Source organism: Natator depressus, chromosome 5 (genome assembly GCF_965152275.1).
Source record: "Natator depressus isolate rNatDep1 chromosome 5, rNatDep2.hap1, whole genome shotgun sequence".
In the NCBI taxonomy this organism is placed as follows: domain Eukaryota; kingdom Metazoa; phylum Chordata; order Testudines; family Cheloniidae; genus Natator; species Natator depressus.
The window spans coordinates 69,186,249-69,211,038 of NC_134238.1; the positions used below are offsets into that span (position 1 = coordinate 69,186,249).

Sequence of the window (24,790 nt, forward strand, 5' to 3'; positions counted from 1 at the left end):
GGGGTGAGAGGGATAGCTTGATCATTTGAGCATTGGCCTGCTAAACCCAGGGTTGTGAGGGGGCCATTTAGGGATCTGGGGCAAAAATTGGGGATTGTTCCTGCTTCGAGCAGGGGGTTGGACGAGATGACCTCCTGAGGTCCCTTCCAGCCCTGATATTCTACGAAACGGTGTCAGGAGCCACAGGGCTGGGTGCACTGGAGTTAGGGTGACCAGATGACAAAAACAAAATATCGGGACACATCGGGGGGCAGCCACAGGCTCCCCGCCCCCCGGGGCCAGCTCTAGGTTTTTTGCCGCCCCAAGCAAAAAAAAAAAAAAGAAAAGAAAAAGCTGGAGAGCTGCCGAAGCAGAATATCAGGACAAATGGCGTCCGGACGTTCATCGGTCGGGCCGCGGGACAAGCAACTAAATATCGGGACGCCGAGGCACCCGAGCCACTGCGCACCTCAGAGAACGCGGTGACGTGAACACTGGCTACGGCACGTGGAGCTCGACAAGAAACCAGTCGCCGGCAGGGGGCAGCGCCTGCGCAGACGCGATCGGCTGTGGAGGGAGTCTTTCTCCCCCCCCATCGCGGAAGGCGGAACTCGGAGCGCGCAGACGCAGGCGTAGGGGGGGCCCCTTTCGTGGACGCTCCGGGGCCGCTGGGCCGTTGCTACGAGCCGGTGGCGCCGGAAGGGGTGGGGCTGTTTCCGCAGCGCTCTGGGACGGACGCGTGCTTTTGTGGGTGAGGGCGCCGGCGGCCCAGCCTGGGGGATGTCGCATGCGGGCAGCGCGGTGCGGGCGGCCCCCGGCGGGGGCAGCGCGCTCTTCTCGGGCTTCCGCGCTCTCGGCCTTTACTCCAACCACCTGCCCCACGTGCTGCGCTACCACCAGCGCCACCGCGAGTTCTACCTGCTCACCGCCGCGGGGAGGAGCTTCCACACCTACAACGTGAGTGACCCCCCCCGGCTCCCATTGCCCCTCCCCCTGAGCGTGAGTGACCCCCCCCATAGCCCTTCCCGCCCCGCCGGATCATGTGGCCCCTCCCTTTCCCCCGCAGCGTGAGTGACCCCCCGTGGGCTCCGACGCCCACTCCTGTCCTGCAGTATGCGTGATCGCCCCAGTCCCCGCCCCACCGGCGACACAAGCCGCGCCCCGTCTGGCGGCCCAGCTACCTCCACCTTCAGCAGGGGTGGGCAAACTTTTTGGCTCGAGGACCACATCTGGGTGGGGAAATTGCTTGCAGGGCCATCGATGTAGGGCTGGGGTAGGAGGTTGGGGTGCGGGAGGGAGTGCAGTGTGTGGGAAGGGGTGTCCTGTGTGGGAAGGGGCTCAGGGCAAGGGGTTAGGGCGGAGGAGGGGTGTGGTGTGTACAGGGGGGCTCAGAGAAGGGGGTTGGGGTGCAGGAGGGGGCACACAGTGCGGGAGGGGGCTCAGGGCAGGGGGATATACAGGAGTGCAAGAGCGGGCTTGGGGCAGGGGGTTGGGGTGCAGGAGGGGTTCAGGGTGTGGGCTCTGGGGTGGCAATGGTGCGCACCAGGAAGCAGCCAATGGGAGCTTCGGGGGAGGTACCCACAGGCAAGTGCAGCACGCAGAGCTCTCTGCCCCCCCTCCCCCAGGGGCCGCAGGGACATGGTGCTGGCCGCTTCGCGGAGCAACACGGGGCTCATGGCACCACAGGAGCGGCAATCGTGCGGGCCAGATCCAAAGCCCTGAGGGGCCGGATCCAGCCCGCGGGCCATAGTTTGCCCACCCCTGACCTACAAGGTGCCTTGTTTCCATTTAGGATTTTACAAGACTTGCAATAACTCCCCTCTCCCCCCGGTCTCCTCACCCACCTTTTTAAGCAGGGAAAAGTGAAAACAAAGCATAAGTCTGTGACACCCGCGCTGTGTATCCTCCTGCCCGGAATCCCACCGCTTCTCTGTTTCCCACGATCAGTATGGGTGCCATAGCACCTTCCTCTAGATCTGTGCAGATTTTCCTCTGTGCTGTAATGCTGACTCTCCTCAGATGCCCCACTTGGGCCACATCATCCAGAGAGTTAATCTAATCATACAAAAAGGGACTTATAAGTAAATGAGAGTTCTTGGAATGCTTTGGAGGCAAAAAGCTACTAGGGGAGAGGGTGTTCTAGGTTTGATTTTTGATAAATTGGGAGCAACTGGTTGAGAATTTGAAAGTGGAAAGCAGCTTGGGTGAAATTGATCATGAAATGATAGAGTTCATGATTCTAAGGAATGGTAGGATGGAAAAGAGTAGACTGAAGAAAATGGATTTCCAGAAAATAGACTTTAGCAAACTCAGGAAGTTGGTAGGCAAGATCCCATAGAAAGGAAGTCTAAGGAGAAAAACTGTTCAAGAGAGTTGGCAGTTTCTCAAGCATTTATTATGTATTCACTGTGTAGGGAAGATAGGAAGTATGGCAAGAGACCATCCTGGCTGAACCAGGAGATCTTCAGTGATCTGAAACTCAGAAAAAGAGTCCCACAAAAAGGGGGATTGAGGTCAGATTGAGTATAAAAAACCCAACACAAGCAAAACACATGTAGGGGCAAAACTAGACAGGCTAAGTCACAGAATGAGATTAAACTAGCTAGAGATTTAAAGGGTAACAAGAAAATATTTTACAACTATATTAGAACTAAGAGGAAGGACAGGATAGACCCATTACTGAATGAGAGGGGGAAAGACAGTAACAGAAAATGTGGAAATGGCGGAAGTGCTAAATGACTTTTTTTGTTTCGGTTTTCACCAAAAAGATTAGTAACAATTGGACATCTAACATAATGAATGCCAGTAAAAATGAGGTAAGATCGGAGGCTAAAATAGAAAAAATAAATTAAAAATTACTTGGACAACTAGATGTCTTCAAGTTGGCAGGGCGTGATGAAATACATCCTAGAGTACTCAATGAGCTGACTGAGTTGATATTTGAGCCCTTAGCCATTATCTTTGAAAGCTCATGGAAGATGGGAGAGATTCCAGAGGACTGTAAGAGGACAAATGTAGTGTCAATCTATAAAAAGGGGAATAAGGATTATCCAGGGAATTATAGACAAGTCAGTTTAACTTCAGTACCCAGAAAGATAATGGAGCAAATAAGCAATCAATTTGCAAACACCTAGAAGATACTAAGGTGATGATAACAAGGAGTCCTTGTGGCACCTTAGAGACTAACAAATTTATGTGGGCATAAGCTTTCATGGGCTAGACCCCACTTCATCAGATGCATGGAGTGGAAAATACAGGAGCAGGTATAAATACATGAAAAGATGGGAGCTGCCTTCCCAAGTGTGAGGTCAGTCGAACGAGGCAATTCAATTAACAGCAGGATACCAAGGAAGGAAAAATAACTTTTGAAGTGGTAATGAGAGTGCCCCATTTCAGACAGTTGACAAGAAGGTGTGAGTAACAGTAGGGGGAAATTAGTATGGGGGAAATTAGGTTTAGGTTTTGTAATGACCCAACCACTCCCAGTCTTTATTCAGGCCTAATCTGATGGTGTCCAGTTTGCAAATTAATTCCAGTTCTGCAGTTTCACGTTGGAGTCTGTTTTTGAAGGTTTTTTTGTTGAAGAATTGCCACTTTTAGGTCTGTTATTGAGTGACCAGGGAGATTGAAGTGTTCTCCTACTGGTTTTTGAATGTTATGATTCCTGATGTCAGGTTTGTGTCCGTTTATTCTTTTGCGTAGAGACTGTCTGGTTTGGCCAAGGTACATGGCAGAGGGGCATTGCTGGCACATGATGGCATATATCACATTGGTAGATGTGCAGGTGAAAGAGCCCCTGATGGTGTGGCTGATGTGATTAGGGCCTATCCGGTGTCCCTTGAATAGATATGTGGACAGAGTTGGCACCGGGGTTTGATGCAGGGTTTGGTTCCTGGGTTGATGATTTTGTTGAGTGGTGTGTAGTTGCTGGTGGGTATTTGCTTCAGGTTGGGGGGCTGTCTGTAAGCGAGGACTTACCTGTCTCCCAAGGTCTGTGAGTGAGGGATTGTCCTTCAGGATAGGCTGTAGATCCTTGATAATGCGCTGGAGAGGTTTTAGTTGGGGGCTGTGGGTGATGGCTAGTGGCGTTCTGTTACTTTCTTTGTTGGGCAAGTTTTGTAGTAGGTGACTTCTGGGTACCCTTCTGGATCTGTCAATCTGTTTCTTCACTTCAGCAGGTGGGTACTGTAGTTTTAAGAACGCATGATAGAGATCCTGTAGGTGTTTGCCTCTGTCTGAAGGATTGGAGCAAATGTGATTGTATCTTAGAGCTTGGCTGTAGACAGTGGATCGTGTGATGTGGTCTGGATCAAAGCTGGAGGCAGGTATGTAAGTTTTGTGGTCAGTAGGTTTCCAGTATAGGGGTGGTGTTTGTGACCATCGCTTATTAGCACTGTAGTGTCTAGGAAGTGGACCTCTTGTGTGGACTGGTCCAGGCTGAGGTTGATGGTGGGGTAGAAATTGTTGAAATCATGGTGGAATTCCTCAAGGGCCTCCTTCTCATGGGTCCAGATGATTATGATGTCATCAATGTAGCGCAAGTAGAGTAGGGGCATAAGGGGACGAGAGCTGAGGAAGCGTTGTTCTAAGTCAGCCATAAAAATGTTGGCATACTGTGGGGCCATGCGAGTACCCATAGCAGTCCCGCTGACTTGAAGGTATACGTTGTCCCCAAATCTTAAATAGTTGTGGGTGGGGACAAAGTTCAGCCACCAGGTTTGCCATGATGGTATCGAGGATGCTATTCCTGATGGCTTGTAGTCCATCTTTGTGTGGAATGTTGGTGTAGAGAGCTTCTACATCCATAGTGCCTAGGATCGTGTTTTCTGGAAGAGCACTACAGGATTGTAGTTTCCTTAGGAAATCAGTGGTGTCTCGAAGATAGCTGGGAGTGCTGGTAGCATAGGGCCTGAGGAGAGAGTCTATATAGCCAGATAATCCTGCTGTCAGGGTGCCAATGCCTGAGATGATGGGGCATCCAGGATTCCCAGGTTTATGGATTTTGGGTAGCAGATAGAATACCCCTGGTCGGGGCTCTAGGGGTGTGACAGTGTAGATTTGTTGCTGTGCTTCTTTAGGGAGTTTCTTGAGCAGATGGTGTAGTTTCTTTTGGTACTCCTCAGGGGGATCAAAGGATAGTGGCCTGTAGCATATGGTGGTGGAGAGCTGTCTAGCAGCCTCTTGTTCATATTCTGACGTATTCACGATGACTACAGCGATGACTACAGCACCTCCTTCGTCAGCCTTTTTTATTATGATGTCAGAGTTGTTTCTGAGGCTGTGGATGGGGTTGTGTTCTGCACAGCTGAGGTTCTGGGGCAAGTGATGCTGCTTTTCCACAATTTCAGCCCGTGCATGTTGGCGGAAGCACTTTATGTAGAAGTCCAGTCTGTTGTTTCGACTTTCAGGAGGAGTCCACACAGAATCCTTCTTTTTGTAGTGTTGGTAGGAAGCTTCCTGTGGGTTAGTGTTCTGTTCAGTGGCGTGTTGGAAATATTCTTTGAGTCGGAGATGTCGAAGGTAGGATTCTAGGTCACCGCAGAACTGTATCATATTTGTGGGGGCGGTGGGGCAGAAGGAGAGGCCTCAAGATAGGACAGACTCTTCTGCCGGGCTAAGAGTATAGCTGGATAGATTAACAATATTGTTGGGTGAGTTAAGGGAACCACTGTTGTGGCCCCTTTTGGCATGTAGGAGTTTAGATAGTTTAGTGTCCTTTTTCCTCTGTAGAGAAGCAAAGTGTGTGTTGTAAATGGCTTGTCTAGTTTTTGTAAAGTCCAGCCGTGAGGGAGTTTGTGTGAAAGGTTGGGTTTTTTTTTTGAGAGAGAGAGTTTCTAGTTTTGAGAGTTCATTCTTGATCTTCTCCTATTTGCTGTATAGGATGTTGGTCAGGTGGTTCCACAGTTTCTTTGAGAGTGTGTGGCACAATCTCTCACCATAGTCTGTGTGGTATGTTGATTGTAATGGTTTTTTACCTTCAGTCCTTTTGGTATGATGTCCATTTGTTTGAATTTGGAAAGGAAAATGTCTGTCTGTATTTGCACGAGTGATAAGTAACAGTCAACATGGATTTGTCAAGAACAAAGGAATGGTTTGACATGATTTGACAGGGGTGCTCTCAGAGAACGCCTGCCTACTAGATGGAGCCCTGTGGGTGTGACAGGTGGAGGACCACTTTGAGGATCCCAGTGGGGCTTAGGCATGAGATAGGCATTTGGGCACATAGACCAGGAATCCCAAACTCAAATCCCCATGAGGGCCACATGAGGACTAGTACATTGGCCCAAGAGCCTCATCACTGAAACCTTTTCATACAACAATACAAAAGTATAGTCAAAAATGGAAAAAAATGAAGAGTAATGTAATATGCTATTAAAAGTCAATGTATTAACTTTTTAAAATCTGTAATGTGAAGAGGCATTTTAATAAAATATAAACACCTGTAACTATTAGGTGGTCAGTAACACTGATGTCTATCGACATAACTGTAATGGCAGGAACTTTTTAAAGTAACTATTCGTACAAAATACATTGCCACTTTTAACAAACATTCTTCCTAACTACTCACAGCAAAGAATCCATACATGCTGAACTTCATACCTCAGACTTCTCGTCTAGTCCATGAGACTCCGCTCCTGCACTGCCCCTTCCTGCCCCTTCCCCGCCCCCATTCCAACCCCTTCCCCAAATCCCCGCTCCAGCCTCGCCTCTTCAACGTCTCCTCTCCTCAGTGTGCCATGTTCTCCCCCCCCCCCCCCCCCCCGGAAAGTCCTAAGCACTGCCAAACAGCTGAGAGAAGAACTGGGAGTTAGGCGGAGGAGCAGGGATGCGGCACGCTCGGGGCGGGGTGGGGGGGAAGCAGGGAGTGAGGGGAACTTGGCTGCCGGTGGAGTTGCCGCTTATGGCGGGCTGCAGGAATGGGCCATGTGTCTGAGACCCCTGACATAGACTGAGGCAGTTGTCCATGTGCTTGCTGGCAGAAACTTTGATTCCTGAGGAACTTTAATGGTGGAAATGTAGGCATATGGGGACTTAGGTGCCTACAGAATTAGATAGCAGCTGACCGTGTTTTTTGAGGATCTCAGTGGCCCCTAAATGTTGGATTCTGGGAGTGTCTGAAGTGGTAGTTAGGTGCCTAAGACATATGTGAATCTAGCCACCCAGCACCTTTGTACATATATACCAGCCCTTTGCAGATGTTTTGATATCCACAGAATTTTCTTGTGGATCTTGGCATGCCTTAAGGTTAAGGACCTGCTCCATGCTGGGGAAGGCAAATCTTGTCTCCCAGATGAGATGATTATGAAGACGTTCAGTGACTGGGAGTAGTATTTGGCCCTGTCTCTGCTGGGGTTTTACACATTGGTTTCTAGTCAGCTCCTGCACTTTAGAGCCATGACGACCCTTTTGCTGCATAGTTCTGAATTTGCAAATGCTAATGTTTCTAGAATGCTGGATTAGTATTTGTAGGAAATTCAGAGCAGAAAACTACTAAAGATCTATCTTTTTTTTTTTTTTTTTTCCTTTTACAGGTAAAGAAACTTGGTATAGTTGCTGTTAGTAAGTATACAGTTTGTTCTACATCCTGCAAATTACATTCCCCCACCCCCCACCCCCAAACAGCTAACACATCAGTCTGCAATAGCCTGTGATGGGATGTTAGATGGGGTGGGATCTGAGTTGCCCAGGAAAGAATTTTCTGTAGTATCTGGCTGGTGAATCTTGCCCATATGCTCAGGGTTTAGCTGATCGCCATATTTGGGGTCGGGAAGGAATTTTCCGCCAGGGCAGATTGAAAGAGGCCCTGGAGGTTTTTCGCCTTCCTCTGTAGCATGGGGCACAGGTCACTTGCTGGAGGATTTTCTGCTCCTTGAAGTCTTTAAACCACAATTTGAGGACTTCAATAGCTCAGACATAGGTGAGAGGTTTTTTGCAGGAGTGGGTGGGTGAGATTCTGTGGCCTGCGTTGTGCAGGAGGTCAGACTAGATGATCATAATGGTCCCTTCTGACCTTAGTATCTATGAGTCATGTAATAGGAAGCAAATCTTATCTATAACTAGCTATGTCAAAGTATATTAAAATAATGTTAAGGTTGTAGAATCAAGCACTTAAATGTTAGGAAATGCCAGAATTAAGATTGCCCATGCAACCTTAATTCTGTGCCCTTGGTATGTGTTATGATAAAGTCTTTTTAATTAGATGATCACACATTTTTCCACAGAACCCCTGTTTTATGAATGGAAAAGGAGTACTTGTGGCACCTTAGAGACTAACGAATTTATTTGAGCATGAGCTTTCGTGAGCTACAGCTCACTTCATCGGATGCATACTGTGGAAACTGCAGAAGACATTATATACACAGAGACCATGAAACAATACTTCCTCCCACCCCACTCTCCTGCTGGTAATAGCTTATCTAAAGTGATCATCAAGTTGGGCCATTTCCAGCACAAATCCAGGTTTTCTCACCCTCCGCCCCCCCCCCCCCCACACACACACACAAACTCACTCTCCTGCTGGTAATAGTTTTATGAATGGGTAGATATTCAAGATTTCTTAACCTACATGTTCACTGTAGTCCCAAGTCTTACATAACACACTATTCAAACCCTGAACTGAAAACAGATTTACTCATTCCCTCATGGCCATTTCTGTGGAGCTCTTACCATAGTATCTCAGTGCTTCAACACATTAATGTATTTATCTTCACAACACCCTTATAGGAGTTGTGGTGGTGGTATCTCAGTTTTTACAGTTGGGGTACTGAGGCACAGAGGATTGAGGCCAAAAGTGCCCAATAATTTCGGGTGTCCAACTTGAGACACTTAAGGTGTGTGTATTGTGGTTTTGGTTTTTTTTTAAAGTGTACTCAGCATTTTTAAAGTACTTCATATTTTCAAAGCACATCTCCAGTTGACTTCATTTGCACTTGAGTGCTCAGCTGTTCCGCAAATCTCAGTGCAGGTGTCTTACTTTGGGCACTCAGAAAATGAAAAACATACAAGAAGAGGTCAACCATGAAAAGTTTGGTTTAAGTGACTTGCCCACTATCCCATATGAACTCTGTATCAACGGCAGGGGTAGAATCTAGTTACCCAGGGTGGCATTCATCTGCCTTAACAGTGCACCATCCTTCCTCTTACTACAGTCTCCTACCCCATTTACTATACATCTTCCAACACCTGCAGCAAATGAAGGAGGGGTCTCGTAGACAACAAATTAACTACACAGTCTTGATTAATTCCTTGAATCCCATCCATCCTGTTTACTGAATGAGGCAGAGGTCCTGTGGGGGGAAAAAAACTAGTATGTGATCATATACTTAGACTATACTGTAAGGCATATATGCAGCTGAAATCCTAATTAAGGGTACACAGGCCACCGTAGCATTTCCTAACTCTTGAATGCTTGACTTTGCAACCTTAACATTCTTTTAATGTAGTTTTTTTGGGATGTATATTTCTTAGAATTAAAAAGAAAAAAACCCCAGAAATTCTGTCATGTGGAACCTATTTACCCCCAGATTGCATCATCAGCAGGTTTCAGTGTTCAGATTTCTATCACTTGAGCTACCATAATAACTGATAACAATAGAAGGCTGTTGTCTTCTTTCTGAGCTAGTCACTAGAATGGGGGATGATAAATACTTTGCCATTGGGTTTCAGAGCTATTTGCTGCCAGCAAAGGAATGTAAAAACTTAGGACTCCTGGATTCCACTCTGGATTGTGGAGGGGAGTGTTCTCTAGTAATTCCTTCTATTCCTATGTCCTGGACCATTACTGTCCCTCTCTGCTCCAGTCCTCTCCATATCTGTGCACATACTCTGCCTCCCCAGTCTCTCTTACTCCTGTGAGGATTCTGTGGAATTGCATGCCTGCAGAAAATGCGCCCCCCCCGTCCTGCATTTCCCTGTAGAAAACGGCAGGGAAGCAAAGGGAATCCACACGGGAGGGTGGGGGGTAACCATGGGTGCAGTTTTTTTTGGGGGGGGGATTGCCCCCCTCCAAACAGAAGTGAGGCATGGCAGAGGCACACCATCCCTCCAGCCCCCATTCTGCAAGCGCAGAGCTTCCCAGCCAAAGGAGGCTGTGTTGGCTCCGCTGACTCTGCAGCTAAACACTGCCTTCTGGGTCCTCGTGCCAGTCGTGCTCCCCTTCTGTGTGCTGGGAGCCTTCCTGTTTCCTATTCTGTGCAACAGTGAGTGCCTGCGGTGGGGCTGGGTAAGGGGGAGTGAGGGGGGGGGGAAGATGCAGTGGGGAAGGAAGGGGGAGGGGAATGTGGGAGTGAGGGGAGGAGGATAGAGAAGAAACAGGGATAGGGGAATCATGGGGGAAGTGGGAGCCTGGCGTGCAGCATCCCCTCGGCAGCAGCTGGAGCTTCCCCGTTAAGCAGGCCCATCAAACCCTCGACCTGACAAGTCCTGCCCCGCATACTCAGACTCCCGTCCCACTGATTCCCCAACCAGCTGCACCTGGACCCCCACCCCATCAAGCTCCATTCCCCAGCACCTGGGCCCCCCCATTGAGCCCCCCACACCCAGACCCCACCCCACTGAATCTGCTAACCCCATCCACCTTCCAGATTTTGAGTCCCTGCTCCAAAGCATGGGGCAGTAGAACTTCCAGATGAAACCATTGTAGGGGGAAAAGAATTATGATAGTCAAAACAATGTGTGTTCTAGTAATCTCATTCTTGGAAACAACTGAACTGTTTTAGCTAAAACTTTTAAGAAGTAGTCAACCTGAAGCAGATACTCAGCATGGAAAATTTCAGTCCAAATGATTTAAGGTTGACAAAGATATTAGCCAGTGAAAGTGGGGTTTTATATTGGGATGTGTCAAGCAACCTTAACTGTAGGCAGCGTTAGGAGCTCTCAAGACTTAATGACAAATACAAAAATAGCTGACACTTTTTTGTGTCACTTGTTTTATATGCTCCAGTCTTAACATGCATTCAGTTTTCTTAAGAAGGCTGTTCTTGGGCTGTAGGAGTCTTGAAAATGTTATTTTTGGGTAGCTTCTGTCATGTATAATGCAGCCATATTTTAAAAGTTAATTCATGCCATAACTTGCAGTGTATCCTATATAGTTTCTCATTGTGTTCATTCTTAGGAAAACATTTCTCATAATTTAGCCACTTGTTGCCCAAAGACAATATTGGATAATTTTTTCTTCCTGATGTACCTTAATTATTTGTTGGTAATGTGCAACCATGAATGTGTTGATACGTTGTAAGACATTCTTTTTTTATTGTGAAAATGAAAATTGTCAAACTTATTTCCCTCTTTATTCATAGGTAATGCTTTATTACAAGACATTACTTGTTTGGCAGCAGACAGAATGTTGGTCTTTGCTTCATATGGCAATCTTCTCCATGCTTTTGCCCGGAACAAAGAGGTTTTTATAACTTATTTATTGTGTAATGACCAGACACTAAGCCAATATTGATACGTTTTCTTACTTAAGTCACTTATTCATATCAATTGTAATTTAATTTCACGAGTTTTGGGGACAATAGCCTCACAATGCTCAGCAATAACAACAATGGATAAGTTAAAAAAGGTTTAAGGACAAATTCTACAGTGGTTGGGCTGTGACACTTATAAAATAAAGATAAAGAAATAATCTTCGGGACACAAAAGTTAAAATACAATTAAAACTATGATAAAAAGTATTTGCCAAGTACACTTTCTCATACCAAGGAAGCTATCATAAATGAGGATTAATAAAGGTGCATATTTACTAGATAAAATATAGTATAAAGTTGTGTATTAACGGGTTTCTGTTACAGGTAGTTGCTATCGTTCAAGTAATATACTAAAATATTACAATATGTGAAAAGGTTTTACTTAAGTAATGTGTACTTTGAAATCATAGGTGGTTCATATATATGACGGTCACAAAGGAGAAATTCGCCTTTTGCAGCCGTTTGGTGATCATGTCATCTCTGTGGATATTGATAACGTTCTTATTGTTTGGGATGTACAATCAGAAGGTGAGTCACTATTGCCTCATTCTGTAACTGTCCAAATTGTATCTGTGGTATGTGATAAAAGTAGTAAGCATTTGATAATGTAAGACAATTTGTTTAATGCTTATGGCAGAGTTCTCAATTTTCTTAAGGCAAAATAAAACAGTTGTTGCATTAATGTTTGAAGTCGTGATCCTGCAGTGAGCTTCGTTGGTGGATCCCTGCACCCATTCAAAGCTCCATTGACTTTGGGAGGAGAAAGGGTTGGAGAGGAGCATGTGGGTGCAGAATTCTACTCTTGGATAACTGGTATCTCTTAACATTCCCTTTGTTCATGAGAGTTGTGATGAAAGAAGTTTGGTGTCATATGGAGTCCTAAAATTTCTTCAGTCCGTTTATCTTTGACAGTGGGTATGGCATGGAAATTGCTTGCTCTCTTGGCAGCAGAAAAAGATCAAGTGCCAAGTTTTTTAGTTGTCAGTAGCCTTTTGTGCTCTTGAATGAATAGGTTTGAAAGGATTTGATTTTTATCGATAAATGTTGATTTCACCATATGTGCACAAACCAATGAAAAAATATTTCCATCAATGATGATTGCAAACTTACAGATATGCACAGTAAGAAAAGTCCTGCTTGAGAACTTCTTAGAGTTCTGATTTAAGGCATTTACTTTGTGTATTTTGACATGTGGTGTTGACAATTTGTTTTAGTAGCTAAAAACTTAACTTTTTTTTTAATCTGTCTCTGTTGTCATGAAATAATTGTCTACCCCTGTTGCCTGACCCCACCCATAGTTTCTCACAACTGTGAAAATTTAAATAGATAATAGAAAAAAATTGCTTAAATATTATCCATCGAAATTATAAAGGCTATTTGTGCCACATTTAAATAAGGTTTGATGGCTCACTGTTAGGTGGGATCGCACTTCGGTGGCTTAATTCTTTCTTTTCAAAGAATTGTCCAATTTTGGCATTGAGCAGTGACTCATTAGCCTGACAGGTTCTCTTATTGTGGTCTGCGGCGTTTAACAATTTTTAAAATAACTACTATGCTTCTAAGGTGGTGGCCATGTATTAACAAGACTTCTTGTTATAATGTAAACAGAAGATATGCTAATCAAGTGAGATGTTCTGCTCAGAAAGCACAATAAGAATCCTTCATAATGAGATAAATCTGTTCTGCTGGAAGATATAAAGTAAGCTACATAACTTGCCATGAGATGGGTCAGGTTCATACGAGGTTTCTGGTGCTTTCAGGGAAGAAATCCCAATTGTGAGGACTTCTTCCACTTGTGCATGTAAAAGAGCCATTTTTGCAAATTTTTAAGAAATAATCATTCTAACTTGGAATTTTGTAATGGCAGCATAACTAACACAGTTTCTTATGTCTGCAGAAGAATACCTACAACTGACTTTTGATAAGGCTGTTTTTGCAGTTTCTGCCATTATGCATCCAAGTACCTACTTAAATAAAATCCTCCTTGGCAGTGAACAAGGAAGCCTGCAGTTATGGAATGTAAAATCCAAGTAAGATTATTTATTCTTTAAGTACATTTCATTCTCTAGGCGGAGCTATACTCCGAGTTTTAATATTTCCTAAATAAAATGTTCTCTTACTGCAGGTCTGTTTTTTCTAACTCCTTCAGCAGAAGAGCCCCTCAGTGTTGTTTTCAGAAATATGGGCAATATGGTTACCTCTCTCATGTGACTGAAAATGCTATTTTTCTAGCCAGGATTTTTTTGCTGTGAAGTAACAGGGATCGTGCAGGTTTTTTCAGTAATGTTCCTTGCTTTCATTTCCCAACCCCGACCCCAGTCAGCATTTTAGCTAGTTGTCTGCCTGATGAAGTACGGCAGTGGAAGTAGTTGTAGAACTCCTCCCCTTTAAAATTGTTGTCCAGCCACTGAGTGGGCCCATGAGGAGGAGGGAGATATGCCTAGCTTGGGTGACCAGACAGCAAATGTGAAAAATCGGGACGGGGGTGGGGGTAATAGGAGCCTATATAAGAAAAAGAACCAAAAAATCGGGACATCTGGTCACCCTATGCTTAGCTGAGTGTGGGGAGCAAGGTTTCACACCTGTGCAGCTGCTGCAGGATTTGGGACTGAGATCACTACTCAAATTGTGCCTCCTCATGCTCCACTACGGTAATTCAAGGTGGGGAAGAGACTTGCTGATTGGGGGTCCTGCTTTGTTGTTGTTTCAACTTGTTTTACATTGCCCCAATTTGCCAGTACAGGCATCTGAAATTGAAAACATGGTACTGCATTGCAGAAGTTGTTGGGCTGGAGGGTGTTGTTGTACATTCTAGTTCTCCGAAGTGCAATTTTCAGAAATGACTTTGGCACTGAGGAGGCCAAGTCCCATTTACTTTCAGTAATCACATTAATACAAAAGCCATAATTACGACTCATGGTTTTTGTAGTAGCTGGTAGGCCTTTATCTCTCTCTTGTATGATGTGCTGATTAAGTGTGTGAATTCATATGGTGGCAAATCTCCAGGCTGCTCATCTGCACTTTTTCTGCACAAAACTACCCGGTGCGGAGTCCTCTTATACAGACTACTATGTTTTCTTCCCTCCTTCCTCGCATCCTTGCAGAGTGGAAACTCTGCTGTATTTTAGGGCCTTCCATTCTTGTGTTAGACTGAAACAATAGCTGTGTTCGCTTGCAGACTTGCCACTGCATTGGGACATGTTTAGAATATCTTCACAACCAGAGCTAGCAACTTAATTTTTTAAAATAATGTAAATTCTTTAAAGACTATGCAGGCCAAATAAGTGTTAATCAGTGATTATATACAGTTTTAATGAGTTTGTTCTTTTTAGTTTGTTTTTATGTGTATTTTAATACTTTAAAAATCTGGATTTAGTTTTAAGTTTTATTGTAATATATTTTGGTTTTGGCGCAATGGCCTATGGCTGAGTCACTATTAATAAGCTTGACTTAAGTGTTGGTACTCTAGAGATGGAAATAGCCAGCTCATGGAAAGATAGAGTGGGAGACCTCATTATGGGTGCGCACATACTCTCTGTAAATGTGAAAATATATATGACTACAATTCATGAGAATTTACGCTTGTCATGTGGTTCAGGGTTTTAGTCTCATAGCAGTTATACATTTTCAGTAATATCATTGCTCTTCTATTTTATTTTATTTTTATTCAAGGTAGCTATATGGTGCTATAGATGCTGTACAAAAACTACTAAAATAGGATTAAAATAGAATTTTTTTTCTTAAATTCCTTTTTAAACAAAGATCGAGTAGGTGATTGCAGTTTGAAATTAATGCACTGCTTGCGCTTGTTTCAGCATTTTCACACTTGTGTGTAAACATAATCGAGAATTATGTTTTAAGGGCCTGATCTTGAGCCAGGTGCCTAGTTCAATGCTTACTGATTTAGATAATCCCATGGCATCAGTGGGAGTATTTGTGGTAATCCGCACCAGTTAGTGGGTGCAAGATTGAGCCCTAAATTTGATTTTAAGTGAACCTGCCTTGTAACCCAAATACAAAAAAAAAAAAAAAAAAAAGGCTGATTTTTGTATAGCATGCAAAACTAGACATTTCGTTTCATTATTTGATAACTACTAAACACAGCCAAACTTTATTTTACCAAAATACTTTTATTGCTTACAGTGATAGTACATATCCTTAGTCATGTAGTTTAGTCACTAATGTTACTCATGCACCTCTCATGTTTCAAGCATTCTATAATCAGGGCCTTGTTTACAATTTCCTTTGCGCTCAGTTTTACCACTGCTCTGCCTGAAAATGGTCTCATCCTGAAGACCGAATGCACCCAATATATTTTTTAACTTTTCCATATAAATGATCGTATTACCCAAATTTTTAAATTCCATATTTTTTTTTAATATATGCTGCTAGCCTTCATTTTCTGTCCTACTTCTTTCTAGATGTACTTGCTAGACATTCTTTTTGACATAGATTTTTTTCTAAATGTAACTTTTAAAACACTTTCTTTTCACAGCAAACTTTTATACTCATTTCCAGGATGGGGTTTAGGGGGTGTGACAACCCTCGAACAGGTTAGTAGTTTTGTTAGTTCATTTGTTTATAAAAGGTAAATATAGAACAGCAGTCAGTGTTAACATTCTTGTACAGTGGAATAGGTGCATATTGTGTACAGAGAGTACAGATAATATCCCTGCTCTGAGAAGCATACAATCTAGGGGACCATCCGCGTAAACTCTTACTAACTCACATAGCTTTCTTAACTTCATTCTGGTTACTCCATTGAGTAAGGACTACTTCGGTGACTTAAGTTTGTAGGGTATTGGTGTACCGTAGGTCAGCTTAATTATGTTGCAAGTTTCTTGCTTCTGAAATTTGTTTTGCTTTAGAGAAACTGGGTGGGAAAATCAAACATTTGCCAAAATGAAAAGAACTCCAAAAAGAAAAAAATGGGGCTGTTACAAACAAAATAAAAACAAACTAAAAGTATTATACCAGATGGTATCATATAACATCGGCTGCTCAAGCTTCTGTGAACAATTTTGATTTCGTATAAATTTATTTTTAGTGCAACATGTTCAGTCTCACTTTAATGCTTTAGAATGGTCAAATGCTCAATTATAGATTAAAATAAGTGAATTGATATTACGTGGTAGGAAACGAAGTGTAAGATTTATTAAGTACCTGACTAAATTTAGGTCTAAAATAAATGATTTAACCTTATAATGTCATACATATCGGGTGTTAACTTGCTGTACCTGTAACATATTGGTATAGGAAAAGCTTATGGACCATGAAGTAGGTTACATAGAACTTGACATAACATATTCCTTACAGAAACTAAGTTTGTGAAATGAAGCACTCAAATCAGGAAATAAGATCCTTGTGCATATTTTATACTGTACAGGTCTTAGTTACATATCATGCATACACACATTGTGTAAGACTGCCTCCCTTACGTAGTGCACAAGTTGCACAGTGAACGAGGAACAGATGTGAAATTTACTAGACTTTTTTGAACATATTTAAAAGAGAACTTTTATCCAGTACAGTTATCTACCAAAAAGATTTTTTATTTTTTATAGGAAAGTTTTTAATTGCTTAAATTTATTTCTTAAATTATTTTTATGCTAAATTTAATGCACTCCCTCCTGTTAGTTGAATATCCATGGACTTCCTCCTACCACACTACACATTGTTGCTCCTGTGCACTGAAAGCTGAATTGCTCAGAGTTATACTGAAATCAGGTCAAATCCAGTGACTCAGTTTTATTCTGAATTTATGTTGTGTAATTTCAAACATAAGTTTTTGGCTAGAATGGAGCAGAATCCCTGTCTAATTTGCTAAGAAGAAATACCTCATTTGCTTTGCAAATTCAGCCTGTGCACTGAATGAAGCAGTGATGTTGTAATAATAAGATATGTCGTTAAAGAATATATTAATGCATGCAGAAGAACTTATTTTTAATAGGAAAAATACAGAAGGATGGAGAGGAATCTGTTTAATTTCTCTCTCATCATTGAACTGTCTTTCACAGGCACCAGCAGTAGATGTAGTTGCAATAGGTCTCGTGTCTGGTCATATCATTGTGCACAACATTAAGTTTGATGAAACACTGATGAAATTTCAGCAAGACTGGGGTCCCATCACAGCAATATCTTTCCGTACAGGTAAATTCTAGCAGTTTGATTAGTCATATATGCAGATCAAATTAAAACAGTAATATTAATTGAAAAGTAGAAAAATTAAACACATTTTTAAGCTATTGTAGGCACAAAACTTGGGGTTGTGTGTCTTGGGGTTTTTTAAAGTTTACAATGGCTAATAGTAATAAACTTGTGATTTTCTTTATATAGTTGGAAAAATTGCAAATCTTGCAGGGAAATGTTTAAAATCTGTGTACTGCAACATTTTACTATTTAATAAATAGGAAGTAATATTGACTCAAAACAGATCAGCCTAGTTGTAGGGGTCAGAGTATTCTTCAATACGGCAGATTTGGCTCTTGCTGCAGAATTGTGCTCCTGAATCTAATCTTTTATTTAAATATATCAAGCTCTAATGCTTGTGAACTGAACCTTGAGAATGTAAGCGTGTCAGCTGGTGCAGTAAGCAAACAAACAGAAATTAGATCTGAGATGTGTGAGCAGCACCCATTCCTGTCATTCATCTAACTCTGAAATCTAAAGATAGCCAGTTAAATATCCACTGCTGGGTTTCGTGAATCTTCCTCTGAAGCATCTGGTACTAGCCATTGTCAGACCAAGATAATAAGCTAGATATACCTGGTCTGATCAGATATTGCAAATCCTCTGGACCTGTTACTTATGGTGCTGATGGTCCATTCTCTCTCTCAAAAATTAGATCACTATGATAAATGATTGCTTTAATTTAATGTTCTATTTAGGAATGATTTTTTTCCTCTGATTGTAATCTTTGAGAGACGGATTTGCTTACATGAACTTTAAAAAGTTAAAATGATTGAAAGCTATAAGCAATGTATAATAAAAAAAATTTTTGGCTTTGGATTGTTTTTTTCTTCATTTTGTGATCAGATGGTCATCCAGTCATGGCAGCTGGAAGCCCTATTGGACACATTGCACTCTGGGATCTGGAAGAGAAGAAACTAATTAGTCAAATGCGAAATGCCCATTCCACAGCAATAGCTGGTATGTCATTTGTCCAGGGAGAGCCACTTCTTGTTACTAATGGTGCTGATAATGCTATAAAGGTAAGCTATTTTTTCTGCTACTACCATTGTGGTAAATTTATTTTTTTCCAGTGGTCCTCCAAAGTACGAATACTTGTGTAGACTTGAGGTAGCCCTTTTTCAGTTGCATCAGCATGTATAGTAAAACCAAAGTTACTGAATGTGACAAGTTGTTGTTTCTAACTATGTTATTCCAATCTCTTTTTTTCAGTGGGAGTTATTGTTATGTTTACTGATGTTCCATTTCTTTGCATTTCTCGAGCAGATATGGATTTTCGATGGCCCTGGAGGTGGTGGTCGTTTGTTGAGGTGCCGTATGGGACATAGTGCTCCTCCAACAAAAATCAGATACCATGGGCAAAATGGACAACAAATTCTTAGTGCAGGTAGAAATCCTCAACTTCTCAAAATTACCCATTTTGTTCCGCACTGTTGTTAAATAAACTCTTCAGCTTATTGGCTAGTGATAAAAGAGATATGACTAGCAATGTCTTTGATTTTGACAGTGCATTGCAAATTACTGTATTTAATCATTTAGGTATATTAAGCAGACTGAGTAATTCTTCAAGTGATTGCACATGTGCATTCCATGCTTGGTGTCCGCACCTAGCGCTCGGTTGTCGGGAAATTTTTCCTTCAACTGTACCTGTTTGGGTGGCTTGTGATCCCTCTGCTGCCATGTACCATTGTATAAAGGGCAGAGCTGCTCCTAACCCCACTCAGTTCCTTCCTGTCACCCATGACAGTCATCAGAACCCTTGTTCATTACCAGAACACTTCTTTGTCAGCTTTGTGCATTATTATATTATAATAGAGCTAGTCTGGTAGTTAGTATAGTTGTAGGATTTTGATGTTTTAAAAAAAAAATCCAGTTTTTTCTGTCTTGTTTTTCCCCTCCCCTCCCCCCGCGTTTCAGGGTTCTGCTGATGGCACCAAGGTATGCCCCAGTCACTGGGCTTCAAGCACGGTGCTTCTTGCTCGAGGCCTGTGCTAGTGAGCAACTTACTGTAGTTGCCTGAGGGGTCTGGCTAAAGCAGAGTAAAAAGACCAGTGCCTAGAATGAAGAAGCATAGGGAGGCTAGCGTGAAATTCCTGCTGTTGGGAGTTGGCAATCAGGCCACCATCGAAGCCAGTCCGGTCTGACTTGGTGCTGAGTGCTGCAGCTTCAGTGAGAAGTGCACCTCCAGCATTATTGGAATCTGGGCACCGATCTCTCTTGTCTGTGCGAAGAAAGAAATATAAGACTTCCAAAGAGGCTCAGAGCAGGGGAAGATCTCAACCCTTAAAGTCTGGTAAGAGGGGTGAGAACACGTTGAACTGAGTGCATCTGAAACCTAAGCACTCCTCTCCCAAATCGGTGCTCTAGTCAGCACAGTTGCTTTCAGTGCTGCAAAGGGCACCATTGAGCCCAGTGCCAGAAGCGGCACAATCAACTTCATTGTCACCAGAACAAGATACCACCTCAGTGCCAACTACCCCGGAGGCGCCTGAGTCAGCAAGAAATTTGCTCTGCCTCTCGATGCTGGTGTCTCCATCTGTACAGGACTCGGGTCCCTCGGCACCATTGTCCTGTCCGTTGCCATCTCCAGCAGGGCCAACCTGTGGTACTGAAGTTGCCTATTTCCCCGGTCAGCCCATTCGTACCCACCAAGGGGAACCTTGCAGTGATGATGACGCTCCGCCTATCACCAGGTTCTCAGTACTGGTCCATGGTATTGACTGGATGAGCCACTTAGAGATGGGATCTTATGTCTCACAAGCCCAAAGCAGGACCTGTCAGTCCCCTCAGTCCTCTCTCCCTGCCTACCATTGAGACCCCACAATGGGAGTTGCCAAGAAAATGTGGCTAGGTCACTGGAGTCTAGCCTTATACCAGTAGCCATTTTGGAACGCTTTGGGGTTTCCCCAGTTTCCAGATCTCCCCCCTCACCATGCCTATTCAGTGCCCTCATCTGGGGACAGCCTGCGCACTGGTCTGCAGGGTCCGGTTCCAGGACCAAAACCAAGCATCAGGAAGAGGTCCTAGAAGCAGAGGAACAGCCTGTAGGAGAGCTTCAATCTCCTCCACTCCTGGCTTTCTCTTCGTCCTATCCAGATGATGTGGTTTCTCTGGATGAATTTAAAGTCTGAGGAGTTGTGAAAGAGAGTGACTGCAGACTTGGGCATGCAGGTCAGGGAGTCCTCATATCACTTGATTGACATAGTATCAACTGTAGGTCCCTCCAAGTGGCTCTGCCAATTAATGAGGCAATACTAGAGCCTATAAAGGCTCCATGGCACATCCCGTTATTGCCTTCCGCTTCAAAGAGGGCAAAGAGAAAATACTATGTGCCCACCCAATGTTTTGAGTACCTTTGTACCCACCCATCTCTGGGCCTCATTAGTCATGGCAGCTAATGAGAGTGAGTGACAAGGACATCACACTGCTGCCCTCAAATCAAAAGACACAGAGAGAGTGGACTTATTTGGCAGGAAGATTTATTCCATGGAGGGTTTGCAGCTGTGTATTGCTAACCAACAGGCTCTGCTGGGGCTGTACAGTTTTAATTTATGGGGCTCTGTGTAGAAGTTCGGAGACCTATGTCTGGAGATGGCTAGGCAGGAGTTCTTTTCTCTGGTCAGTGAGGGCAAACTAGTTGCAAGAATATCACTGCAGACTCAGCAGCTAGGACCACAGATTCTGCGGTTGCTAAGTAAAAATTATCTTGGTTAGTCTTCTGATCTCTCCTTTGAAGTCCAGAATACTACTTGGGACTTGCCATTTGAAGATACTTCTCTGTTCTCAGACCAGATGGACAGTGTTCCATGGCTTAAGAACTCTAGAGCCACCTTAAAGTCCTTGGGTTTGTACATAGTGCTTTCTGACTGGGGAAGATCTCAACATCAAGAGAGACACTGATTTCCCTGCCCCTCTCCCCACCCCCACTCCATCTGCTCGACATTACCTGTCAAAAAAGAAGTCCAAAGGTTTTAGGTGCAAGCCTCTCCCTTCTGCTGCTTCGGCTTAAGATATCCAGGAAGTACCAAGCAGTCATTTTGATGGCCCTGTTGAGGTTGCCATGCCATTCTCCGTCGCTCCAAATCCATATTCCCCCACCTTTGCAAACAGTCTGTTCTGCTTCCTCAGTGCTTGGTTCTGAACTACTTCGGACCTGTGGGTTTTGAACACTGTAGAGGTGGGATATACTCTCCAGTTTGCTTCTACCCCTCCTTCACAACTTCCCTCCCTGCCCCCTTCACGGATCACTCTCACAAGGAGCACCTCTTTCAGGAGGTACAATCTCCCCTTTGGTTGGAAGCTGCAGGGTAGGTTCCATGTGATCTCAGAGGGAAGGGGTTTTATTTGGTCTGAGACCCTCTTACCCTCCATCCCTTTGGGATGAGGATAAGAGGGTCTCAGACCAATCTTAGACATGTGTCAATTCAACAAATTCTTGAAAAAGATAAAGTTCTTCAAGTAGTGTCCTTATGGGTGCTCCACTCTAAGTGCACTTGCGTCCCCAGCGCCTTTGATTGGAGATTTCTCATAGCAGTGTCCATTTGTCCCACACATGTGTTACCCAGCCTTGTGCTATGTGCCATTGTTACGTAGCACTGTGTGGGCAAACTGCCCTCAGTTCCTTCTCAAGCACCTCAGCCTGAGATTGAGCCTTTGTCATTGTCCATGTTGCGTTTTAGCTCAACTGTGTCCCTTTAGCTCTTTTTGTAGTTAGTTTATTATGGTTAAGGCTACATTTTAGTCATTGGCATTTTTAGTAAAAGTCATGGACCATTCACGGGCAGCAAACAAAACTTAACAGCCCGTGACCTGTCCATGACTTTTACTATATACCCCTGACCAAAACTTGTGGGGCAGGGAGGCAGCACACAGCCTGGGCCCCCCACTGGTGCTGGGGGACCAGCAGGGCCGGCAGACTCCCTACCTGGCTCTTCTTTCGGGGCTTCCCGGAAGTGGCAACATCTTCCTCGCTCAGCTGCAGGCACCACTCCTGCAGCTCCCATTGGCCGCGGTTCCCGGAGAATGGGAGCTGCGAAGCCAGTGCTCTGCACAGAGGCAGTGTGCAGAGCTGCCAGGCCATGCCTCCACCTAGCAGCTGAGCGAGGGGGATGTTGCCACTTCCGGGGAGCCCTCCAGGTAAGCACCATCCAGAGCCCGCCTCACCCTGTCCTGTGCCCCAACGCCCTGTCCCCTCCCACACCCAAACTCTGCTGCTGCTGTGGGGCGCGGTGGCCCAAGATTGCCCCAGCAGCCGCCAGTGCAACTGGTGCAGGGGCTGCCTGAGCTCCCCCTGAGCCAGGCATACTGGCTGCTGCAGAAGTCACAGAGGTCGCAGAAAGTCACAGAATCTCTGACTTCTGTGACAAACCCACAACCTTAATTGTAGTTAGTAAGTAGTAGTAGTTTAATTTAGAAAATTTTTTGCTAGATAGTTTCTCCCCTCCTGGGCATTTTACTTTACTGGGAGGGTATGTCTGGTTCTCTGAGTTTCAAACGTTGCCTTTCGTGCCAGGAGGCAGTCCCAGTGAGTGATGGACACTCCTGCTGCATCCGTTGCCTTGGGGAAATCTCACATTTCCCAAAAGTGCAAACTTCAGTCTGGCATTAAAACCTAGAGTCAAGAAAAAAAACAGGGAGATCAAACTTGGACACCTCATGATGGAGACCTCGCAGCACCTGGCTTCTGACCCAGGCCAGGGGACCCCCCCGTACCCCAGTCTCCAAATAAATCTGATGCCTCCGAGCCACATTCCTTGAGGGTATCTAAGAGGAAGACCCAAGATTCTTCCCATAAGACTCCCAAAGACCGTCCCTTGAGTTCTCCAGGTTGGAATTCTCCCTTTCAGAAGTCGTGGTTTCTGGTGACTCCAGCCACTTTGGCACTCATTGCTCTCCAGCCTGGTATGAGTCTGCTAGTTCCTCAGGTACCAAGGGCACTGTTAGACCTAAAGACTCTAAAGTCTGGGGCTCAGATAGATCATTGGTCTGTGAGGAACCTTTCAAGCACTTATGTCTTGGTGCAGAGGGACTGGGCTCCCTGCCCCAGACTCCTGTCATACAGTCCTGGTTTTCTTAATACAAGCTATCCTGCACATAACCTTCCTAAGTCCCATGTATACCCTTGGTCTCCCCAACCCCAAAATTTGCCACTGAATCCCCACTTATTCAACTTGCTCCCCTGCTCCTGAAAGAGTCTTCTCCTGTAATGCCCATCCCCTGCCAGGTACCGTCCCAACCCCATGCAGCCTTGCTTTCACTCATCTCTGCTCCTTCTTTTTATTCCCTCCCCGGCGCGGGCAGAGTTGGTTTGGTTGATTTGTGTGCCTTAGTCTGTTTTGGTTTCTTTAAAGGTTAACTTCTATTAATTTCCTGGGTTTGTAACACCTGTTTTGGGATAACTAAACTTCTGGGGGGTTTTGTACCTGTAAATTTGTGCTTCTAACCCTAACTCCAGGTTATTTTGTTTCTTGTCTGGGTTTATTGTGTATCAAGATTTGGACATAAACTGCTTTACCATTCCTGTAGCATTCTGGTTTATCATTGTTCAAATGTCTGTTTTTGATTTTTGTGACTTGGGCATAAGCTGATATTGTTATGGGTAGGTATTTACTTTTCTTTTTCTTAATATTCCATCAGGTCAGGATGGAACCTTGCAGTCTTTTTCCACAGTGCACGAAAGGTTCAATAAAAGTTTAGGACGTGGTAAGTAGTACAATGAATGTGCAAATGAAATGAATAAAACATTTTTTAATTATGTAAAAATATAGTTTGAAAAATGACATGACTTTGTTTTTCTTATTTCTACAAGTACCAAAGCATATCCTGTAGGGCACAGTGAGCTTCAGTGCACATTTTACATACCGTACATGTGACTGAAGTGTCTTTGTGTGGTAGTATAGTTAAACACTTCAGCAAATAATTCTAATTAATTTAAAGACTGACTTTTTTTAGAACTATGTCATGGGAAATAATTTCCAGTTCTTGTGATATGAATTATTTTGTATTAGTGGAGTATAGAATAGTAGGCATTTTTTCTATTTTAATTTTTTACATATTTAATATTAAAATTTCTCTCTTCCCCCTCACCCTTTAGATTGCATCTCTTAAATCTGGCTGTCCACTTCCTCTTCTCACTTTCCAACAGCATCTCGCAG

General features: G+C 43.9%; 1 protein-coding gene across 1 annotated transcript in view; it reads left to right on the forward strand.

Annotated features, from left to right (window-relative positions):
* The first annotated feature begins 664 nt into the window (after nt 1-664).
* The window catches only part of WDR36 (WD repeat domain 36), a 54,034-nt gene continuing 29,908 nt past the window's right edge, over nt 665-24,790 (forward strand). The window contains exons 1-10 of the mRNA XM_074952944.1: nt 665-936; nt 7,512-7,539; nt 11,277-11,377; nt 11,858-11,975; nt 13,345-13,477; nt 15,943-16,000; nt 17,465-17,597; nt 18,483-18,658; nt 18,903-19,023; nt 24,273-24,338. Coding sequence (XP_074809045.1) covers nt 760-936; nt 7,512-7,539; nt 11,277-11,377; nt 11,858-11,975; nt 13,345-13,477; nt 15,943-16,000; nt 17,465-17,597; nt 18,483-18,658; nt 18,903-19,023; nt 24,273-24,338 — 1,111 coding nt within the window. The 5' untranslated portion in view covers nt 665-759. The remainder of the gene's footprint in view (nt 937-7,511; nt 7,540-11,276; nt 11,378-11,857; nt 11,976-13,344; nt 13,478-15,942; nt 16,001-17,464; nt 17,598-18,482; nt 18,659-18,902; nt 19,024-24,272; nt 24,339-24,790) is intronic.